Below are 22,610 nucleotides of genomic sequence, written 5' to 3'. Positions count from 1 at the left end.
TACGATTCACAGGCATCCCAAAAAGCTTAGAGATAGAGGCGTTAGGCAGTGAGGAATGAGGAGGCTTATCTGACTAATCCATTTAGACTTTCAACAATCTGTATGTCAAAACATATACAGCAGTTCAAAGCCATAAAGACTGACTGAAGAAAGAGCCCCATTCTTCATTTAGTCCACTGACACCCACTCATGTTTCTTTTGAGGCAGTGATTAAGATGGAAAGGACGGAGAGAGAATGGGGGGGGGGGGTGGAAGATTCCTTTTAACGCTGTACAGCGAGAAACCTGTAAATGTGGGAAAGAGAAGTGCCCCATCTTGTGGTTAAAATTATTAGTTACATCTGATAATCTGGGTGTGTTTCAAATCAGGTCTGGCTCAGGTTTATTGTAGACATGCTCTAACTTTTACACTTGGTGCAGTAGCAATGTTGAGCATTGCACAATGGCGTGTTTGCAGTCTAATGACAAAATGTTGATGACGTTCTTTAATTTTGAAAGGGAACTGTGACGCAATTCAACGATATCATAGTTTTTATCCATCCTACTTTGATGATCCTTCTTTGATAGTGGAACATCATCATCACATAATCAATTTAAGAGACCAGACTAAAATCAAAAATCGTTATCGTCTACTGTTTACAGTAAACCTTTGCAATTCCCTGCTCAGAGTGCAGAGTAAACATCCTAAATACAACAAAAAAACATACCAAAAGGTTCTTTTCTGCTTGTACTTTGACACAGTGGCATGTGTCGGACAGAAGGAAGACTGCTTTTTACCTCAGAGGCTATTTATTCTTTGACAGTCTCATATATTTGGATCACACTGGTGTGTGGCAAGTCATTTGAACGCTTCTATCTGTAGTGACGTTTTAGATACCCATAATTGTATTTCTTGTAGTGAAAATTGTATTCTTACTTGTCATAACGGCAGTTTGAGATATCTGGAGTTGCATTCTTACTAGTAGAAACTGTATTTTTAAGCAACTGAAACTTTATTTCTCACAGTCAAAATTCATTTAAGATATCTTTTAATATTTGGAAAGCACAAAATTGACATTTAACAGTTTTACTGTGTGTGTGTATATATATATATATATATATATATATATATATATATATATGTATATATATATATATATATATATATGTTATTCAGTTTTTCCTAGTCAAAAATAACATTCCAAATATCCACAATATCTTCCTATCCACAATTACCCTTTCAGATATCCACAACATCCTTCTTCCTCTGACAAATAACATTACTTCATGTATGCATATTTGGCTTTTAATTCAAGATATCCACAATCACAATTTTAAAACTGAGAATGAAAATTTTGGATATCTGTAAAAGATTTCTTAATGGGAAAAACTCTCTCTCCAATCCGATTATAACTATTCATAATATGTATTTCACATATCTCAAGTGAAAATCTACTCCATCCATAACAAAAAAATGTCAATATTCAGATATACAATGTGGCAAGGAAAACTGTCCTTACAGACATCCATAATTGGTATTTCAACTTGTAAAAATGCAGATTGAGACATCTACAAACTAATGACCAAGACAAGTGCAATTGCAGATATCCACAGATACAGACATGCTGTTGCAATACCTGGATTATATCCACAAAACATAATCCTCATCTGTGGACATTATGTAGTTCTATTTCTTCTCATGTAGTCGACATCATGTCCAGTAGGTCAATTTTCTTGTCAAACACTGGGGAATAATATCTCCTCCACCTTAAATCCAGACTTACAGACAGGCTCTTAATAATGTGTCCTCCCCTGCCCTTGAATGACCTTGTCCATTTGTTGTATGTTGTGTGTGTGTATATGTGTGTGTGTGTGGGGGGGGGGGGGTGGTGAGTATGCATGAGTGAATAAGTAAATGTGTGAGAGAGGGAGAGAGAGAAAGAGAGAGGGAGAGAGACGGAAAGAGGTCTGACCTGCAAAGCTGTCAGCTACCCTATCATCTTATCCCTCTTCTCATCACCCATTGCACCACTCACCTCCAGTCTCCTGCCAGCCACCCCAGTCACCCAGCTACCAGCCTGAAAAAACAGACTGGGCAACTGTAACACTGATCATATTTACATGATGCTCAGCACAGTTCCGTGTGAAGGTCGCCTTTGATGTTAGGTGGCTGGGTGGACTGAAGTTTTATGCCTCTGTTTCCTCTTCGTCAAAGTCAATCTCCTCAACAGTGGTTTCCTGGTATTGCTGGTATTCAGACACCAAGTCATTTATGTTGCTCTGTGCCTCATGAAACTCTAACTCATCCATGCCCTCACCAGTGTACCAGTGTAGGAAGGCCCTCCGGCGGAACATGGCATTAAACTGCTCAGAGATGCGCTTGAAGGGCTCCTGGATGGCTGTATTATTGCAGATGAAAGTTGCAGACATTTTGAGGCCACGGGGTGGGATGTCACAGACAGCCGTCTTTACATTATTTGGGATCCAATCAACAAAATAGCTGCTGTTCCTATTCTGCATTTTCCACATCTGTTCTTCTACCTCCCTCATGGACATGTGGCCCCTGAACACTGCAGCAACTGTGAGGTAGCGACCATAACGTGGGTCACAAGCAGCCATTATGTTCTTGGCGTCAAACATCTGGTGGGCGAGCTCAGTCACAGTTATTCTGCGATACTGCTGGCTGCACCTGCTGATGAGTGGGGCAAAACCTGTCATGAAGAAGTGCAGGCGTGGGAAAGGCACCATGTTGACAGCCAGCTTACGTAGGTCAGCATTGAGCTGGCCTGGGAAGCGCAGACAGGTGGTCACCCCACTCATGGTGTAGGACACCAGATGGTTGAGATCGCTATAGGTGGGGTTGGAGAGTTTAAGAGTGCGGAAGCAGATATCATAGAGACCTTCATTGTCAATGCAGAAAGTCTCATCTGTGTTATCTACCAGCTGGTGGAGGGACAGTATTGCGTTGTAGGGCTCCACCACTGTGTCAGAAACCTTGGGAGAAGGTACCACACTGAAGGCATTCAACATTCGATCAGGATATTCCTCACGGATGTTGTTGATGACCAGGGTACCCAAACCAGAGCCAGTGCCACCACCAAGGGAGTGAGTCAGCTGAAAGCCCTGGAGGCAATCACAACTGTCAGCCTCTTTCCTCACTACATCCATGATGTTGTCCACCAGCTCGGCTCCTTCAGTGTAGTGGCCCCTGGCCCAGTTGTTCCCCGCTCCACTCTGACCTGTAGTGGAGAATATCAAAATTGATTGAGTGAAAATAAGAAACATAAGCAAGCTACTCTCATGAAGAACATGTGCTCAGAGCTTACCGAAGACAAAGTTGTCAGGTCGAAAGATCTGCCCTAAGGGACCAGATCTGACAGAGTCCACTGATCCAGGCTCCAGGTCAATAAGGACGGCTCGGGCTGTATACCTTCCACCTAAAACAAGATCAAATTTATCAACATAGTGTCTTTGCTTTAAGTTTTGTTAAAGCATGAGACATTTAAGCAAGAAAAAAATTGGCAAAAAAACCCTCAATGTACACTAAGAACTGTGGTTTGCTCTGCATTTTACCTGGAGCCTCATTGTAGTAGACATTGATCTTGTCTAATTGCAGGTCACTCCCTCCAATGTAGGCACCAGTGGGATCAATGCCATGCTCATCACTGATCACCTCCCAGAACTGTTAAAAGAAGGCATGGGAGAGCATTGACAAGAGAAGTGTGTGATTCAGCCAAAGATGAAAGACAAATACACAGGGTACCCTCCTCCCTAGCTTTGGTTATCCTTTGAAGGGTCACAGGGGGCTGGAGCCTATCCCAGCTGCCTTCAGGTGAGAGGCGGGGTTCACCCTGGAGAGGTCGCCAGTCCATCACAGGGCCAACACATATAGACAGACAACCATTCACACTCACATTCATACCTTCGGTCAATTTAGAGTATCTGATTAACCTCGTCCCCTCTTGCATGTCTTTGGACTGTGGGAGGAAGCTGGAGTACCAGAGAGAACCCACACAGGCACAGGGAGAACATGCAGACTCCACACAGAAAGACCCCGTGCTCTAGCCGGGGGTCTTACCTGTAACTTTCTTGTTGTGTGGCGAGAGTGCTAACAACTGCACCACCGTGCTACCACATATAGTAGCATGACAATAATCAACTGTTTCATTCTTGCACATCTTACTAAATAGCACAAATGGAAAAAACAAAAACAAGAATGAATACCTTGGCTCCAATCTGGTTTCCACACTGACCAGCTTGTAAATGTAAAATTTCACGCATGGGTGGGTTTGTTGCGCTGTCGGTAGAATGTCTACTGGGCTGAAACGATAGCATAACATTGGACATGTCAACAACACGTCATTGGAACAGCAAAAAGATGAATTAACCTCACCCCCCCCCACATATTTACACGCAAACACCTACAAAACAGAGTGGGCTGAAGGCCTCAGCGTTGGTTTTGATACAAAAGTGTTTTGGTTTTTTTCCCCCACATCTGTTACCAGAAGATCATATATCCCATCAATCTGAAAGTAGCCTGAATCCTTCATTCAGCCATCTCAGTCATCTCATGCCCTGGACCCCAGCACAGATCCTCAGAGTCATCTCTGTCATCCCGACTTCCACGCCAGTCCCTTGGTCTCGCTACGGTCAATTTAGAGTATCCAATTAGCCTCGTCCCCAATTGCATGTCTTTGGACGATGGGAAGAAGCCGGAGTACCTGGAGAGAACCCACACAAGCACAGGGAGAACATGCAGACTCCACAAAGGAAGATCCCGTGCTCCAGCCGGGACTCGAACCCAGAACCTTCTTGCCGTGAGGCAGAAATATCATATTCCTCCAAGACTTAATGCATAAAAATAATATTTAGAAAATGAATTACTTTCTGAGCTTTATTCTCATATAGTGGTACCTCGTTAATCGCGGGAGTTACATTCTAAAAATAACCCGCAATAGGCGAAATACACGAAGTAGTCAGCTTTATTTTTTACGATTATTATAGATGTTACACACTATGTACACTTCTGTCAGACAAGCATTCACATTTTCTCACTTTTCAGACCAGACTCTCACTCCTCCAGCAGAAAGACTTAACAGCTTTTTGTAAGGGGCCATCCACCCCATACTCTGGAGTACCTCCCACAGGGTGTCACTGGGAACAGGTTGTAAGCCTTCTCCAGATCCACAAAACACATGTGGTCTGGTTGGGCAAACTCCCATGCCCCCTCCAGCACCCTAGCGAGGGTGAAGAGCTGATCCACGGGTCCACGGTTGGGATGAAAACCACACTGCTCCTCCTCAATCTGAGGTTCGACTATCGCCCTGACCCTCCTCTCCAGTACCCTGGCATAGCCCTTACCAGGGAGGCTTAGGAGTATGATCCCCTGATAGTTGGAACACACACTCTGGTCCCCTTTCTTAAGATGGGGACCACCACCCCGGTCTGCCACTCCAAAGGCACCGCCCCCGATGTCCATGCAATGTTGCAGTGACGTGTCAAACAAGAAAGCACCACAACATCCAGAGCCCTGAGATACCCAGGGCGGATCCCATCCACCGCCGCAGCTCTGCCACTGTGGAGTTGGAACACGTGTTGGTGGGATTGAGGAGTTCCTCAAAGTATTCCTTCCCCCACCCGATTATCTCCCCAGTTGACGTCAGTAGCCTCCCGTCCTCATTGTTAACAGTATGGGCAAGTTGCCACCCCCCCCCCCCCCCCCCCGAGGTGACATACGGTTTGCCAGAACCTTTTCGGAGCTGACCAATAGACATTCTCTATGGCCTCACCGAAGTCCTTCCACGCCCGAGTTTTTGCCTTGGCCACCATGGCTGTACACTGTTTGGCCTGCCGAAACTGGTCAGCTGCCTTTGGAGACCCACAGGCCAGCAATACCCTGTAAGCCTCCTTCTTCAGCCCGATGGCTTTCCTCACCTCTGGTGTCCACCGGCAGGTTTGGGGATTCCCGCCGCACCCGGCCCCAGCAGCCTTACTTGACTCGTGGCTATGCAAATAAAACTGACTTGACTTGACATGGATGATTTCACCAAGGCAGACAGAACATGATGGACTGGATGTCTGTATACAAGGAAATCAGCACACAACTTCTGAGCAGGGCAAGATTGAGGCAGAGGGAGAGGAGGAAGTGGACTACAACCTTGTTTAACCTCACACATCACCAGATCCGGACTATCAGCATTACACCATGTAAGATGTCGTACAGTATAACATTACAGTCCTGACCACTTCTATGGGTATTGGGATGAAAAACACTTAAATTTACCATATTTATCCTAAGAGGCTATAACAGTCATTTATCATCATTTTGACTGAGGAAATCAAGAACATTTATTAAAAAAAAGTTTATTTTTTTATATAAATGGACTAACAAAGGAACAGAGAGGAGGTTCAGCATGCATTGCCTCTAAATTCTTCACTTAAAGCTGCAATTATCAACATTTTTGCACCCCCCCCCCCCGGCAGTTGATCCAGCTAAGCTCCAGAAGAGGTGCTGCAGCAGACAGCCAAGTCATTTGAACCTGCACTGCACCCGGTCAATAGGTCAGACCCTAATTTCAAGGCTAATAAATGATGTGGTATGACATTGGTGCATAGACTTTGAGACTCACAAAATCCTTCATTTTTATCAAGTAAAAAAAGAACAAAGACCAACTTGTGAAAGAAACAGCAACGAAGTATAATACAAACATTTAATTGTCTGATACACTGACAAGGAACGGCAAAACATTCTTCATTCATTTTACTTTATAGAGTCAATGAGAGACCCGATTTAAAGCACTGATGATTCAAAAACAATTACAAAAGTTACACTTCTGTAAGCATAGGCCTTTATACAATATTTGAAAAATACTGATGTTCATCTTGCAGAGTAGCATGTCACAAAAATCCTTAGTAGGCTTTAGTCAGGGTTGGTTTAATGGGACATATAAAATCATGAATACAACAAGAAAAGGTTTCAGGTCACATAGAAAAGACTAATGTGCAGATTTATTGGGGCTTTTACATGTCACTGTTGCTATGGTGAAATTTAAATATAACAGCCAAGTAGAAAAACACACAATAAAAATCATTAACATGTGGTACCAGAACAAAAAGCTGATTCAGGAGCCTCGCGTGGCTGAGGTGACAACAGCACTGACCAGCAAATGCTTTTGTCACCATTCATCATCATAGAGTTCCATGTGTTTAAATGTATTTTTTGGAATTTACATTTGAGGCTTTCAGGATAGGTCTCTGCACATTAAAAAAATATCTTAATTTATATATATACTACAACTTTAATACCACGCAGTTAATATCACATTATGTGAAAACTCTGAATCTGACCAATTGTTTAAATCTATGCATATTACAGAAGGCGATGGCAATTGCAGATGCACTGAAATGTCAATGAGCAACAATTGAAGAACATACCATCCTCCAAAATGCACCTAACCTATTATTCTTACAAGGACACACTGAAGCTCCATCACAGGTAGGGTGCAAGACGGCTAATGAGAAGTAGTAGAACAGCATCATGGGTACTTGGCTAACTATCTGTGTATCCACCAGGTGACTAAGTTTGACTAAAAACTCCTAATTTCCATTGTAAACAAATCTGCAATCTTTATTTTGGATTTAATTGTCTTTTTATTGGAACTTTAAGACTGTGGAACTTTAGAGGTATTTTTGGCAGGCTTGTGACTCAAAACCAACAAATACGACAAATGTTATTTGGTGTGAGCTTAGTCTGATTTTTGACTTGGTTCAAGCAGTGAAACACAAAAATACTATAATAATCTCTCTTTAGGGAGGTTTTACTGCTCCAAATATTGACAGCATTCAAAGTAAGAACATTTAATTCTGTCTCACATGCTGATGTTCTCATTGTCTTTGCTAACATTTTCATTCACTTCTGCAGAAACACTTTATTTAAGCTTTTCATACGTCTTGTTACCTGGTACTGCCCCATGTTTGAGATGAAGTCTGGAATTTAAGATAAAAATGTATTTGCATGAACACTGAAAATTAAATGCTTTGTGAAAGCTTTCATAACTTTTCCAATAGCTTTTCAAACTTTTCATTCTACAAACATAATTAGCTTTTGTATTTTTCTTTTCATTTTGATGTAGTCCTTCTTTCTTATCTCCAGTGAGTTCTATGTGGACCTTTTTTCCACGCCCTGCTTGATCCCCAGCACCAGGTGAACAAACCAGTTGATCTGAACCATCCAGCCTTTCTCCCTACAGATTTCAATTTGGTCCAGCAGGTGGCGCTGTGCCTCGTCCTCTTTCCGACCAACAGTCAGCGCCTCACGTATGTACTCGATATCTTCCTTGCTAGTCAACTGAGGCATGCCTGTTGGGAGGCAACAAATCAAAGTCTCACTATTAATCTGTTTAATTTTCCTTTCAAAATACATACCTGTAAGAAATGTTGATGATGCGAACAGGAGGAGTTATATTTACAACTGTATATGTCCATGTGACTCAACCTTTAATGAAGAAATTAACTGAAAAAAAACTACAATATGTAGGAGCTCAGGGACTATTAGAGGAAAGGAAAGCATACCAGTCATCAGCATCATGGAGAAAAGAATGATGAGCAGGTTGGTGTGGTGCCGGAGCGCAAGGTAGGCTTTCACACACACGTCCTGATGGAGGGAGCAAAACACTGTTTATACATACGGGACAAACGCATACAGAAAATGGGGGGGGGGGGGGGGGGGGGACATAGCATGGGCTTGATGAGCTACAAGCTTTGTTTGGAGATCCTGACATCATCATCATCATCATCATCATCATCATCAGACATTGACTTAGCCAGGTAACCATGTTGTTCACAAGTAAGTAATTACCTCGTGTGAATATAAATTTGTTTATGCAGACATGAAATGAAGCACTGGCACGCAAGTCACTGCAGAGTTTTGCAAATATTGCATTTCATACATTTCAGGCCTATTGTTTGTTTAAAAGCAGGTTGAACGTGTTGGTATGAATGTCTTTTTGTCTTCAGCTGTACAGTATAAACACCTGCATCAAGAAGAAATCATCAATGTAACATGCAGTCTATTCACTTGAACAAATCCCATTTTTAGCACCTGGAATTTCTGGAAGTGGGGGCTGCTTTTCTTCCCTGATGTTCCCATGACGTACAGGAAGTCTGGCGTGAGCACAAAGGGAACCCACTCCTTACTGATTCCCATGAAACTCTTGTAATTACCCAAGATGTGACCAAAGTCAATGTGGAAGAGGTTGCCTGCAGAAGCACAAAAGATGATCCTTGTAGCATTTATTCCTTTACAAAAAAAACAAAAACAAATTCAAGACTGAAATTTTCAGTTTTGTTTCAGTCATGGCACAAAGTAATGGCTGACTCTGTTACATGTTAAATATAACAGGCAATATTTTACGACAATCACTGTTGACGTACAGTGTCAATTTTTTCCAGTAAAAAGTTTAAAAAAAACAACAACCCGGCACTAACTATATTTTACAGGTATTTAGTTATCTATTAAACTTTATTCAAGTATCTACTTGCCACTTGATGAATGATGCCAATAGCACAGGATGCTGTTGCAGATTCTTTACGTACATCTATACATAATATATTCGGTCACAGAGTGAATGAAAGATGACTTTACCAGACTCAGTGATCATGATGTTGTCATTGTGGCGATCCCCAATACCCAGGACGTAGGTGGCCACACAGTAGCCGCCACAGGAATACAAGAACCTCCCCACAGCCTGCTGGAACTACAATTGCAGAAAACACACAGTTACTGCCAATAAAACAAAATTTGTCCTTGCTTCATCGGCAGTATTTTGGGTGGCTGGGTTATTTCTATTTAAGCCATTTATGAGGGTTTGGACATCAAACAGTTTGTGTTTATTTGCCCCTGATGAATCCACGAGTATGCTGTTGTTGTTGTACTCCTACTTATCTACAATTCAAGCTTTAAGGTAAGAATATGCATGTTTGGATATTTAATCTGTTTTGTTTGGGGGGTTTTTTAATCTAGAAAAACCCCACAGTTTGCAGGCAAACACTGTGGACCAAGCAGCTATCAGCTTGTCCTGCATTGTCTGGCTAACAGGAGACCAGTGACATCAGTATCGTGCTTGCTAGAGTCACATTCCACTCAGGAGTGTGAACTGCTCTGTTAGAGAAAGCCCCTGGCATGTTTCTAGGGCTGCTAGAAATGTCTGGCCAAAAGGCAGAGAGGTCAGCAGAGGTCAGGCACGGTGTGTTTTGAGGATGAGGCTCACTATCTATGATTAAAGAAGACAGTCTTAGAACCCCTTATGAACTCTGTAGAGTTTGCCTTAATAAATACTGTGAGATTAATCAAGGGAAAAACATTGTAGATTTAGAAGATTTATATCAGTGAAATGCTTCATTGTTCAAATCCAAATGATTCTGTTTTCGCCAGCAAATGTCCGCTTTGCTCACTGTAACAGGCTTCACACACACTTTAGATCTGCTGAAGCTGCAGTCCATGAGCTGGGGAGGATGAGAGCTTTGCCTCGGCAGCACAGGAGAAGAGTGGCTCTGTGCCTCACTGAGCTTTGGACGTCACTTTGGGCTGATTTGTTTTGATCAAGCACAAACAAAAATGGCATTCCTCAGGAACTGCGATCAAGTTATAGACAGAGATAGATATTGCGTTCTGTGTGGTGCTACAACCTCACGTGAAGAACAGAAAAGTTAATGTGGTGATGATTAGCTGATCTCAGCTCTCAGCTGTGCAAATTCATGAAACTACAGGTGCAGGTGTTGTAGCTAAAAGTAGCACAAGTGAGTACTGTGGTGAGTACAGGAAAACCCCTGAGGGCTTCTTCCGTCCTGTCTGTCACACTGCTACTTCCTACTCCTACACTAAAAACAGAGCCAGTTATAAACTGAGTAAATCTGCTCCAAAGCTACGTCAGCACCTGCAGATGATAAAACTATATAACAGTGTCTTTGTTGCATCAGTTATGATTATATAATTCTAACTCATGAGGAAAGGCTGCTTGTACCTTGTCTTCACTGACACACTTGTCCCGCAGCCACTGATAAAGGATTTCATCTTTAAATGCTCCGGTGCTTCCCACGACACTCTGCTGGATGTTGGCAATGGTGGTGGCATCCTTCACGATCTCTATCATCCCTACGCCGATGAAGAGGGGTGGAGTAAATATGAGACATGAAACATGTGACTCATTCTGGAGGTTTCCAGCCGTGTAACGGACCTATCCTGTTCCCAGTGGAGATGCAGCCGTACGGTAAAAGACAGAGATCCAAGGATTCAGTCTCCCAGATTGACTCCATGATCAGCAGAATCTGAGCGGACATCAGTAGACGTAATATGTCAATCATTCCCAACGCATTGGTTAGTCTGAAATAAAACATAGACATTGTCAATCACCTGCAGGATGAGCATATCCTGTCTAAGGTCGTCACCGTCCTTGAAGATAATGCCAATGGGGTCCTTGGACAGAGTGGTGGGGTCTGCCCTTTTAAACTGCAGCCATAGTGGTTTCTTTTTGGAGGCCATGACTTTACACTGCTCGATCTATAGTCACACACACACACACACACACACACACACACACACACACACACAAAAAGCTTGATTATATGCACAAGATCAGCTTTGTGCACTCACACCAAGAAAATTAAAATTAAAATGTGTTTTTAAAGCCCAGGTTTAAAGTGCATGTGTGTGTGTGTGTTTGTGTGTGTGTGTTTGTGTGTGTGTGTGTGTGTGTGTGTGTGTGTGTGTGTGTGTGTGTGTGTGTGTGTGTGTGTGTGTGTGTGTGTGTGTGCGCGCGCCTCACCAGCAGGGCCCCTGCTCTCAGTCCAGGATCATAAGGGACCCTGAAACTCTCTGGCAGAGCAGATGACTGCAAAGTCTCCAGCTTCTGGCGCAAATGAAACACCACTGACAAACAGACAAACACACACACACACACAACTTTAGTTTTATTTTTTCTTTAAGCCAAGATAAAATAGACACATACTGCAGCAGTTGTGATCACCTTGTTTCTTTTATACCTGCACAACAGAGAGTTAGAGATGAGCAGGTTTTGTAGTGACTAAAGAGGCTGGTGACAATTAGAAACTGTTGAACTGAGTTTTTAGTTTCATAAAGTGTATCTGCAGATTTTGAAATGAAGACATCCAGATTAAAAGTCAAGTTAAATACAGAAAGTTCTTTATATAATTTGTCCACAGTACTTTAGGCTTTAACCTAGATGTTAAATAATACATCTGTACTCTGTGAACTGACGGACTGTCACCTAGCAGCGTTTGATACTTCCTCACCTTGTGATGTCACGTCGTACTTGTCAGCAAACATAGTCTTGATCTCTCGGGTGACTTTCTGCAGAGCCTCAGTCATCTCCACCTGGAGCGCACATGCATGCTCATCATGAGATCATCAAAGACATACAGCAGAGCTCAGGGCCATGTGGCTCCTATCCTTCCCTTACAGGAAAAAAACACAAGTTTCACATGCGCAATTACTGCGATCACATGAACAATTTTTTCCAAATGTGATTGATATTATGACAGGTGAATGCCATTTTTCACATGATATTTACATGACCACATGTACACGCAGTTTGTCTCATGATATTCATTTGATCACATGTATATTCCATTTGTCATATGAGAAATTCTTACGATCGTCTGTCCACGCAATATGTTGTGAAATCCATTAAATCACATAAATATTTAATTTGTCGTGAGAAATTCACATGATCACATGTGCTTGCCATTTTGGAACCTTGAAAGTTGACATGTGAAAATGTTTTAAAAACATGTGCATGTACATGTGATTTTCCGTATGTAAAATACACACAATAACAAGAACATGCAATTTACCATATGAGAAATTCATGTCACATGTACATGCCATTTGTCACATTTGAAATTCATGTGATCACATGTACAAGCAATTATGCGAACTATGAAATCTGACACGTGAAAACCTGCGTGTTAAAAACACATGTTGTTCACGTGTTGTCTGAATCCCCTGTAAATTCCAATGTGAAAAAACAGAGAAAAAGCCATATGGATACATGTGGAAAACGTGGAAAACTTAAAGGCTTTTTTCTGTGTGATTCTTACTCCAGGACCTACGAGGTCATACCTTCAGCACATAATTTCAACAAATTTGTGTTAAGCTAAAATTAAAAGCAATGACATGTTTACCCTCAAAGTCATGACCATTGTACTTCAATGACTTGTTGATATTTGACAAATTTAGCATGCTGGGATTGTGATCAACCAGTTTGTCTTCAGGAATAATAAATCTATTTCTGAAGCATTTTCTTATTGACACGTGCCATTAACTGTAAGGACCAACATGTATGTAACAGCTACGACTTAGTTCCCACCTGTTTCCCAAGGTCCTGCAGCATTGCTTCACCACAGCCTCGGAGGTAAGCCTCCAGCAGGACAGCATACCTCTGCTGGTAGTGCATGGACTGAGCAATCTCACTGCGCAGGAACCAGAAGAGAAAATGACCAATCCGCTTACTCTAGTGGAAGAAAACCAAAGAAAATAAAGACAAATAAAGGATGGGAAACCAAAATTTTCATTTTTAGTGATCTATATCAGAACATGTAAATGCTAAGTTTGTACTGATGCTAGATGAAATGACACACAAATGTTTATCCTCACCCTCAGAGCTCTCTTCAGCAGGAATCTGACCAGAGCGCTGTCATGGTAGGGCTCAAACTTGACTGCCTGCACACACACACACACACACACACACACACACACACACACACACACACACACACACACACACACACACACACACACACACAAAGAAAACCTTACATTGATTATTCAAAATGTAACAGAGAAGGTTTTGTTTAAATTTTATGGATTAGGACATCCATGCGATGTGTTTGTGTTTTCCACCCTGAACCAGAACTTTGTTTGCAGAAATCACAAAGCTTTTCTTCTTTTAACAGGCAGAGTTCCAAGGTGATTGAGTGTGATGTGGACTGCACGTGAAATAGGCACGGTGAGGAGACAAGAGCTCATTGTGTTCACAGAGGAATGATATTTAAGACTCCACTGGAAGATGTAACATAAAGAAAACAACAGCATTAAAGTTTAAGATGTAATTGTGAGTTACAAAAGCTTGGGGGCAAAAAAGATAAAACTTTGGTGTTTTCAACCCTTCTGAGAATAGATTTGTGAGTTTACGGGATGCCCCTGAATTTGTTGGTCGTTGACGGCCATGGCTGGCCTGTTATGCAAAAGCAAGTACTAGAGTGGAATGGGAATGAGTTAAGGCGTAGGTGTATCAGACAAATCTGTATATTCTTTTACATTCATATTTTTCAAGTATTGACCCACTAGCTGGTGGATTGACTGCCAAGGTTTACAAATGGCGAAACAGAACACCCATAGTATTTGGCACTTGGAAGGTGTTAATTTCTGACCCTGGGCAAGTGGTGAATAACATATTAAGACCTTTGGCTGCAGAAGTAGTAGTAAAAATGTAATCTTTTTTCTTGGGTAGACCTAAGGAGGTATTTGCACCAACATGTGAACAGCATTTTAAAGTTGCAGCTGCTCAAGGAAAAGCACAGTCTATCTACTATTTAAGGTTTGATTTCTATTTGTCTGATTGTTAAACATAGTGGGGAAGAAGCTTGTAAAATAAAAAAGACCCACCTGCACAAGCTGAAGCAGGTATCTGAGCACGTCGTCATCTTCCAGGGTCTCCAGCTTTCTCACAGCCATGGAGCGAACCTGAGCGTCTGAATAGTGGCAGTCAAGCAGCTGCATGGCTAAGCCAACATCCAGGCCACTAAACGGGAACGACATGATGACTAGTGATAATACACTTTTACCAGCTGTAACAAGGATAGATGCAGCACACAATGAAGAACCAGCTCTTACCTGCTGTCCCACGCACTGCTGCGCTCCAACAGACGATGCGTTGCCAAAACATCTTCCTGTTTCCCCCACCTGACAGAGCTCAGCAGCTTTGGGTAGGCCCTGGGCACAGAAAGGGTTTGGTTACATTATTCAATATTCATGAAAAACTAAGATCTGCAGCTTGTTTGGAGTCATACAAGTACCTGGGGTCACGCACACACTCCTGTTTGAAATGCCAGAGCAGTTCTTTGTCCTCAGGGCTCAGGGGGTGCAGGGGGTCGGTTGCCACGATGGCCTCAAACTGTTTCTTCAGGTGGTTTGGCATCTCTCTCTGACCTCGCTCTCCTCCCTCAGCTTCTTCAACCCCCGGCCCCACATCCCGGCCCACATCCCGGCTCTTTGGAAGCACTACAGGGTAGCAGTATTTATCGAGTAAGATGGCGATTGCCATGGAAGAAGCCTTGTCCGGGTTAGTGGCCGAGGTGAGCTTGTCTGCGTTGATGCTGCTGCTGCTGCTCTCCTCACTCTTCTCTGGCATCTTCCACATATGGAGGATGAACTCCCCCTGGCGCAGCAGAGAGCGGTGGTCTACCAGCAACAGGTTGACGTAGTATAGAAGACGGCTCTTTGTCTTTCCTGGAACAAGAACGGACACAAATGACCCTTGCTGGCTTTCTTTATGGATTGGCAAAAAAAAAAAGTAATACCCCCGTACCATCATGACTGCCTCCCCCTGCTGTGTTCTCCTGGTGGGAACCTCCCTTTGAGTTTGGAGTCTGTGGTTGTTTCCTGCAAACCACCTGGGTGCCAAAAATAGACATTCATTCACCTCCACAATAACAAAGTATTTCTTTTTTCTAATTTAATCTGCTTACATATCTGAGAGTAAACTTGCTACTTTTGAGACAATCAGCTTGTATTCGTCATCTTTCATCTTCATGCAAACATGTCAAGTTGCTGTATGGACTGTAAAGAATGAATGGTGGACTGTACAAGGAAGTCTTGGACCAGATATTCGCTGAAAAAATGGCCCTTGTTCTTAGACAAAGTCGTCAGTCATAGCCGATGGCTTCTGAGACTACATGCCAAACCAGAAATATTGCGTTGCAGTCGTATGCCACTGCAACCTGTGCCTGTCACATTGACCATCATCATCAACCACCAAAATCTTTTGAAATTCCATGAAGGCAACAAGTGACAGTGACCTTTCACCACCAAATTTTTTTCACTTCATCCTCTAGTCCCAGTGGATGTTTGCGCCAAATTTGAAGAAATTTCCTCAAAGTGTTCCTGAGATATTGCATACATGAGAATGGGATGGATAGATAGATGGTCAGAAAAACAAGCCAAAAACATTACAGCTCAGGCATTTGAAATTGTAAATGATCCAAATATTTACCTGGAGATTGAGTCGTGCTCCTTTAGGAAGGTCTTTGATCTTAATGTTAAACTCCAACCAGCAGTTCCACAACACCTCTTCATTAAAAGTTTTTGAAGATGTCCTCTCCTTAAACAGTAAAAACAGGTTTTAGATGGGTTGCCAGATGCTCAGCTAAGAGTTGCTCCATCTATTTTACTCTCATGCCAATAACATTCTTTGACTCAAATAATTCTTGCCAATATCTCATCATGATTTATCTCAAATAAAAATTATATATTCAAAAATTTTGACTTAATCCTGAAGTTTGTTGAACACTTTCTTACTTGGGCTAGGAGTTGCTGACTGTGGAAGATGCTGGCCTCTATGAAGACAACAAAGTCTGGGATTTTGGGCAGAGATGGGATGTCGATTCCGAGTACCTTCACTCTGAACTTCCTGTTGCAATCCCACATGGAGACGGTGAACACTCTCTCATGGTCCTTCTCATCGATGGTCAACTGTTCATGGGTACCTGGGAAATAGCGTGTTAGTTGCATCATCACGCAAAAACAAAGCAGTACTCACAAAAAATTTAAATACCAACCTGCAACTCCAGTGCAATCATCCACCTGGGCCCAGTCCTCCTCATGGACAAGATCCAGTTCAGGATCAGGCGGTGTCTCAAGAGCTAGGTGGATCTCCTCGCCGTTCTTTAGACACTGACGGATCCAGTTGAAGTTTTTCAGTTGTTTATCTCCGTACAGATACTCCTCCCTGTGTGAGACAATTGTAAAATATCAACTGTTCAACAGCAGCCTCCAGTAATCCAATCAGTCTTTTAAGCAAAGATGACCAGAAGCATTTTGGCATTTGACATACCTGCCACACACACGCAGCACAAAGTCAGCCTCGCAAATATCCTCTGGGATGCCAAGTAAAACCCTCTTGTTTGTTTTTTTGGAAAAAAAGCTTGCCAGAACCTGAGCAAGGTGGAGAAAAGACTGAAATAGTGCAATGAACGTTTCAGATGGAGAACAAAGAGTTGGAACCCTTCCTCACCTGTGCTGGTGTATCGTTAATGGAGACCTTGATGGTCTGGCTGACCGTGCGGATGTGGATCACCATCAGGATGTGGCCGTTACTGACCTGAAGGGAGGGACGATAGACAGTCTATCGACTTACTGACAAAACTCAAAAAGACAACGTGTCTGACAAGTAGTTCACTGATGACACGATCAAACATTTACCTTGTCGTAATACCACTCTGCTGCTCATCAACTTATTTATGGAATCCATCAAGTACTGTAGTTTTTTTTTTCTATCAATATTTTTCCCCTTTGTATCTTTATTTCTATAGCTCTTCTTTACTCTCCAATTATGAACCATTATCCATTATGATTAGCTAAATATGTATCATTAAATAGTGCCAGAACGGTTCAACAACGAATACCACATAGCAGTTGTATCCCTTAATGATGTGTACGTGATAACCATGATGACCAAATCTTTTGAGTTCATCCTTGAGTCCGAGTCGACATTTGTGCCGTATATTGAAGAGATTCCCTGAAACTGTCCCTGAGAAATTGCCCTTTCACCACCATTTTTTTCGTTTGATTCGTTAGTTCCATTGGAAGTTTGTAACTAATTAGAATAAATACTCTAAAGGTGTAACTAGGGGTTCGTGTGGTCCTTTGATGACCAAAATCTTCATGTTTGAGTCCCCGTGGACATTTGTGAAGAACTACACATATAATTATTGTGATATATCAGGATTTCTTAAAATTTGCCTCCCCCAAAAAAAGACCACTGGGACTTGACAATTAATTGAAAAGACTCTGGTGGTCAAGGGTCATTGTCACTGTGACAGGCACAATTTGCGGAGACATAGAAGTGCAGTGATTTATTTCCATCCATCCATCCATCCATTTTCTTCCGCTTATTCCTGTTAAGGGTCATGGGGGGGCTGGAGCCTATCCCAGTGGCTTTCGGGCAAGAGGCGGGGTTCACGCTGGACGGGTCGCCAGTCCATCACAGGGTCAACACATAGAGACAAACAACCATTCACACTTACAATTTAGAGTATCCAATTAGCCTCGTCCCCAAGTACATGTCTTTGGACAGTGGTAAGAAGCCGGAGTATCCGTAGAGAACCCACACAGGCACAGGGAGAACGTGCAAAATCCACACAGAAAGATCCCTTGCCCGAGCTCGAACCCGGAACCTTCTTGCTGTGAGGCGACAGTGCTAACCACTGCACCACCGTGCCGTCGCAGTGATTTATTTTTATTTATTTATACGACATACAGCAAGGAATCAAAATGAAAATGTCAGGGCAATCATTCCAGTGTGGTACTGTACGCACTATAATAAATCATAATTACTTTTCTGTCAGACAAAATATTATTGACAGTAAAAGCTGTTACATTGTCTTAGAATTTCTCAGAATTCATGTTCGGTTCCGTTTTCGTTTCCAGCCAAATGCAACATTAAAAAAGTTCCACAGACCTGCACAAATAATGTGCTACCACAGAATATGTTAAGGAACCGATGTGCAATATTTAAGACGGAATGATAACAAACACCCACCTTGCTGAGCAGATGTTCAGGCAGTGGCTTGCGTGTCACCCAGGGGTCCATGGAGTAGAGTTTTCGGTCGCGGTCAGACAACTCAATGCGTCGGGGCGTCAGAAGCTTCCTGCGAGTGAACTCAAGCTCATCATCGTGTACATTGCTGACATCAGTGACGTCATAGCCAATCAGGTAGTTGAGATAGCGCTGGTACTGCAGGGACTCGTCGGAGGGCTGTGGCCGTGGCACCAGCTTGATCCGGCCCACTTCCTTCTTCAAGGCTTTTAACAATACGTCAGATGTGTTTTAGATTATCTTACACCACAGCTCGATTACCCACTTCTAAATCTAGCCGGTGTGGTACCTCTCCAGTAGCGGATGCAGTCCAGAGTCTGGAAGACCTGGTGCTTGTCATAGATCTCACATGTATTGCCCTTCTTCTGGTAGAGCAGGATGCAGTGGTCAGGGGAGAAGCGCTGGTAGAATTCAGGACAGAGGTTTGATGTCACCGCCTTCAGCCACACCTGAGCTTTCACCTGAGGGCAGAGAATTAATACACACGATGATTGCTATGATATGCATTTCAACCTCCATAACAAATCATAAAGGATTTCAACAAACAACCTGTTCCACAGTCCAGTTTCCTGCCACCTCCAGCTGCAGCACGTCGGGACTGTTTCCACCCCGTGACACAGTGGGCAGAACAAACTCCACTGTGATCTGATCCATGGAGGTGCAGGAGGACGAGGTGATAGCCTTCCTTCTTCTCCTCGAACGAATCTCTTCTCGCAAGACCACTTTTTCTTCGTCGCTCACCTGCATCGGCTGCCTGTCCATCGCCTAGCTTGATGAACAAAAAACACAGACAGAAACTGATATGTTGTTGAGAGGTATTTATAATAACACCTGCTAACTATCATAAGCTTCCGAACCACCATACTTCTATTTTATTTGTTTATTCTAGAAGCAGTAACACCAGTCACAAGGAAACAGCTTTTTGATAATCCTGTTTCTGTAATCTGACCATTGACTGTTTAAAAAGGAGTGGGCATAGCCTCCAGCCCTGAACACAGAGGGCAATGTTGAGCGGCAGGGGGCAACTTCACCGGTTGCACAAAGAAATTCTGTAGTTGGGAAGTCACACTGGTAGTAAATTGAGATACTTCAACTCATCATCTACAGTCTGCAATGATTTCACTTGGTGCGTGAAGTAGCTGTCTAGCCAGATGCACAATTCTGCAAGACATATCACAGAAATACAATGTACCACACGACATTGATTGTGCTTTCCAAACAAAATAAGCGCATAAAATTATTAGCTCGGTTAAGAGACTTCTTCCGAACATCCCAAAGTAGCAAGTCAACCATGAACGAACTGCAGGAAGTTATCTGAAGGAGAGTTTTGTATGGTAAACTGCTGTTAAACCCTTCTTTCATTTGTGGTCTCAGTTCAAGGAATGTGGGTGCTTTCCTGAGCATTAATGTCAGAAAGCTTAAATAGACTCATTTATAGACATTCTGAAAAGGCATGGCCTAGTTAAGAACTTTAAAAAAATTAAGATGATGTAAATGTATACTTATTTATGTAGTTGATAAATTATTCATATTACGATTATGTAGCTATGATGTAGCTATGTATCTTTTCATCATAGCATTTATTTAATATGAGTTGTATTTACTTATCTATTTACTTGTACTTCTAATAAAATGTACAGTAACAATATGACATTATTTTGTTTAATTTTCAAAGAAATCACACGCCCATTTTAAAATAGTTTAGCATCAGTATCGTTGATATTGTAAAAAAAATAAAAAATTGATGTGTGGAATTTAAAAAGTCTGGTATCCATCTCAACTTCATGTGTGTTTTTTTTCTGTTGTCGGTAAAACCAAATGTGGAAGGAAAAACTCAAAAAATATAACTTTCTGTAAACAATTTAAGAAAGGCAGAGCAACGTTAAGGTTATAAATACACGTGTCAGAAGTCACAGGATTGTCTGGCTGGGGTTTCCCGTCTGCTTGTTTCACATTAGAGGAGGAAGTCGTTGAAAAACAGGAAGCTAAACTCGACAGAGCCGTGAATGTAATTTATACATTCACAGCCTGCTGTTTTAACACCCGTGTCATAAACATTTAGCCTGCCAATTAATATTAACAGTTACGGGCATTCTAGAGTGAACTAAAAATGTATAAAGCAACTTTAGCGGAGGTGGGTCTATCTATGGGGGAATGTAACGGTACGGCTGTCATAATAATGAGGAGAAGAGGCGTGAGTTTTCTAAAACTAAAACCAAACACGTCTGACTAATGTGTGGAACTCACCAATGAACGCAGGCGGAGAAGGCAACAAACCCCGGAGCTCCAGTAGAAACTTTCGGCATTGACACTCCGTGTAATGACTACAAATTATGGTTAAAAATTATTAAAATAGTACAGCGCCTCCGTTCAGGAAGACCGTCAAACGCGCCGGCTTGATTTTTCAAGACAGAAGAAGAACGAAACTTCCGTATTTTCTTCAAAATAAAACACCTCTGAACAAGTGGTCTTATTGCAAGATGTAGACATACACGCATGAAGATCAAAATTAAATTGTTTAATTTCTTATTGTTTAGGCTCCATTTTTTTTGCCAAAATTAATATAAAACAGGGAAACAAAAGACCCACTTGTATTTTTCAATCAAGTGAAACAAAATAGGTACTGTGTACATGCTTTTACAGCGCCACCAAGAGGCCACATGACGAACTTTCTGTAAGTGGAAGGCGGGAAAGGGAAATCTTCCAGCTGGTAAAGGAGTGACGCCTCTTGAGGAAGTCATGGAGGAAAGCTGAGGCAGAGGGCTTGAAGGACCTCTGGAACAAGATCAAGGAAAGGCTTGCACATCTCAGGAGAGCGGAAAGGACAAAGAAGCGGAGAAGCTGCAGGGAGAAGGCAAGGACATGCTTCTTCCGAGACCCCTTCAAATTCGCCCGCAACCTCCTGGAGGAGAATAAGACCGGAATGCTACAGGTCACCAAGCAGGAGCTGGAGCAACACATTACAGATCAGCTGAGCAACAACCTGAGAGCAAAGCCCCTGGGATCACCAGGCCATGTACCTCGTCCAACTGAGCCCTCCACAGAGTTTGACACGTCCCCACCCAGGTGGGCAGAGGTCACACAAGTAGTGGAACGTGCAAGATCAGCATCAGCACCTGGGCCAAACGGCGTGCCATACAAGGTATTTAAGAACTGCCCTGGGCTCCTGAAGGCGCTATGGAGGCTCATGGCTACGGCTTGGAAAATGGAGTCCATCCCTCCGTCATGGTGTCAAGCAGTCACCACGTTCATACCAAAGGAGAAAGACTCCCAAAACCTCAGTCAGTTCAGAGGCATCGCTCTGCTGAATGTGGAGGGGAAAATCTTTTTCTCTATCTTGGCTAGACGGATGACAAGGTACTTCCTGGCAAACAAGTACGTCGACACCAGTTGCCAAAAGACAGGAGTCCCAGGTTTCCCCGGCTGCGTTGAACACTCAGGGGCGATCTGGGAACAAATCCAGACAGCCAAACAAAGCAAAGAAAACCTGCATGTAATTTGGCTGGACGTGGCAAATGCCTTCGGCTCAGTTCCCCACCAGCTCATCACGTACGCCCTCAGCTCCTTCCACGTACCATCACACGTCCAGAACCTAGTAGTCAACTACTTCAACAACCTGCACGTTTGCTACACAACCCGGGATATCTCAACCGACTGACACTGGCTCAAGAAGGGGATAGCGATGGGATGTGCCATCTCTCCCATCATCTTCACTGCGGCTTTTGAGATCCACTGATAG

At 42.7% G+C, this 22,610-nt stretch overlaps 2 protein-coding genes across 3 annotated transcripts; both read right to left on the bottom strand.

Annotated features, from left to right (window-relative positions):
• Window positions 1–1,386: 1,386 nt before the first annotated feature.
• On the bottom strand, window positions 1,387–4,458 carry LOC147262293 (tubulin beta-4B chain-like). The gene is made up of 5 exons (XM_086201030.1): window positions 4,404–4,458; window positions 4,203–4,298; window positions 3,552–3,660; window positions 3,305–3,415; window positions 1,387–3,217 (listed from the first exon to the last, which is right to left on the bottom strand). Exons 2-5 carry the CDS (start codon window positions 4,257–4,259, stop codon window positions 2,166–2,168), a joined length of 1,329 nt encoding a protein of 442 aa, XP_086057156.1. The 5' UTR covers window positions 4,260–4,298; window positions 4,404–4,458; the 3' UTR covers window positions 1,387–2,165.
• Window positions 4,459–6,512: 2,054 nt separating this feature from the next.
• Window positions 6,513–21,259, bottom strand: pik3cg (phosphatidylinositol-4,5-bisphosphate 3-kinase, catalytic subunit gamma). 2 transcript variants are annotated; one of them, XM_086201028.1, is made up of 24 exons: window positions 21,119–21,259; window positions 19,421–19,640; window positions 19,161–19,332; window positions 18,815–19,077; window positions 17,288–17,374; window positions 17,108–17,208; window positions 16,833–17,002; window positions 16,573–16,760; window positions 16,268–16,375; window positions 15,584–15,668; window positions 15,072–15,504; window positions 14,890–14,988; window positions 14,662–14,797; window positions 13,651–13,716; window positions 13,364–13,507; window positions 12,288–12,369; window positions 11,801–11,904; window positions 11,389–11,535; window positions 11,213–11,303; window positions 11,000–11,130; window positions 9,622–9,733; window positions 9,079–9,236; window positions 8,550–8,631; window positions 6,513–8,336 (listed from the first exon to the last, which is right to left on the bottom strand). In XM_086201028.1, the coding sequence occupies exons 2-24, from the start codon at window positions 19,631–19,633 to the stop codon at window positions 8,137–8,139; spliced, it is 3,372 nt and encodes a 1,123-aa protein (XP_086057154.1). In that variant the 5' UTR covers window positions 19,634–19,640; window positions 21,119–21,259; the 3' UTR covers window positions 6,513–8,136. The 2 variants fall into 2 exon arrangements, with proteins under 2 accessions (XP_086057154.1, XP_086057155.1); XM_086201029.1 differs by lacking the exons at window positions 19,421–19,640; window positions 21,119–21,259 and having other exon boundaries at window positions 6,514–8,336; window positions 18,815–18,923; window positions 19,137–19,246.
• Between the last annotated feature and the right edge of the window lie 1,351 nt (window positions 21,260–22,610).

The sequence above is a fragment of the Aulostomus chinensis genome, chromosome 4, assembly GCF_037954235.1.
Source record: "Aulostomus chinensis isolate RoL2024-O1b breed Wild chromosome 4, RoL_Achi_v1.0, whole genome shotgun sequence".
Taxonomy (NCBI): Eukaryota; Metazoa; Chordata; class Actinopteri; order Syngnathiformes; family Aulostomidae; genus Aulostomus; species Aulostomus chinensis.
Note: the sequence above shows the minus strand (reverse complement) of the source record. Positions and strands in the feature narration are given on the sequence as shown.

Coding starts and splice junctions, on each gene's coding strand:
- pik3cg (XM_086201028.1), bottom strand. CDS start 19,633: ATGGACAGGCAGCCGATGCAGGTGAGCGACGAAGAAAAAGTGGTCTTG. Junction 14,989..15,071: donor GAGTGTGTGCGTGACCCCAG/GTACTTGTATGA, acceptor TTCTGTGCCCAG/GGCCTACCCAAAGCTGCTGA. Junction 13,508..13,650: donor TGCTGAAGAGAGCTCTGAGG/GTGAGGATAAAC, acceptor TTCTTCCACTAG/AGTAAGCGGATTGGTCATTT.
- LOC147262293 (XM_086201030.1), bottom strand. CDS start 4,259: ATGCGTGAAATTTTACATTTACAAGCTGGTCAGTGTGGAAACCAGATT. Junction 3,661..4,202: donor GAAACCAGATTGGAGCCAAG/GTATTCATTCTT, acceptor TTCTTTTAACAG/TTCTGGGAGGTGATCAGTGA. Junction 3,218..3,304: donor ACCTGACAACTTTGTCTTCG/GTAAGCTCTGAG, acceptor TCTCCACTACAG/GTCAGAGTGGAGCGGGGAAC.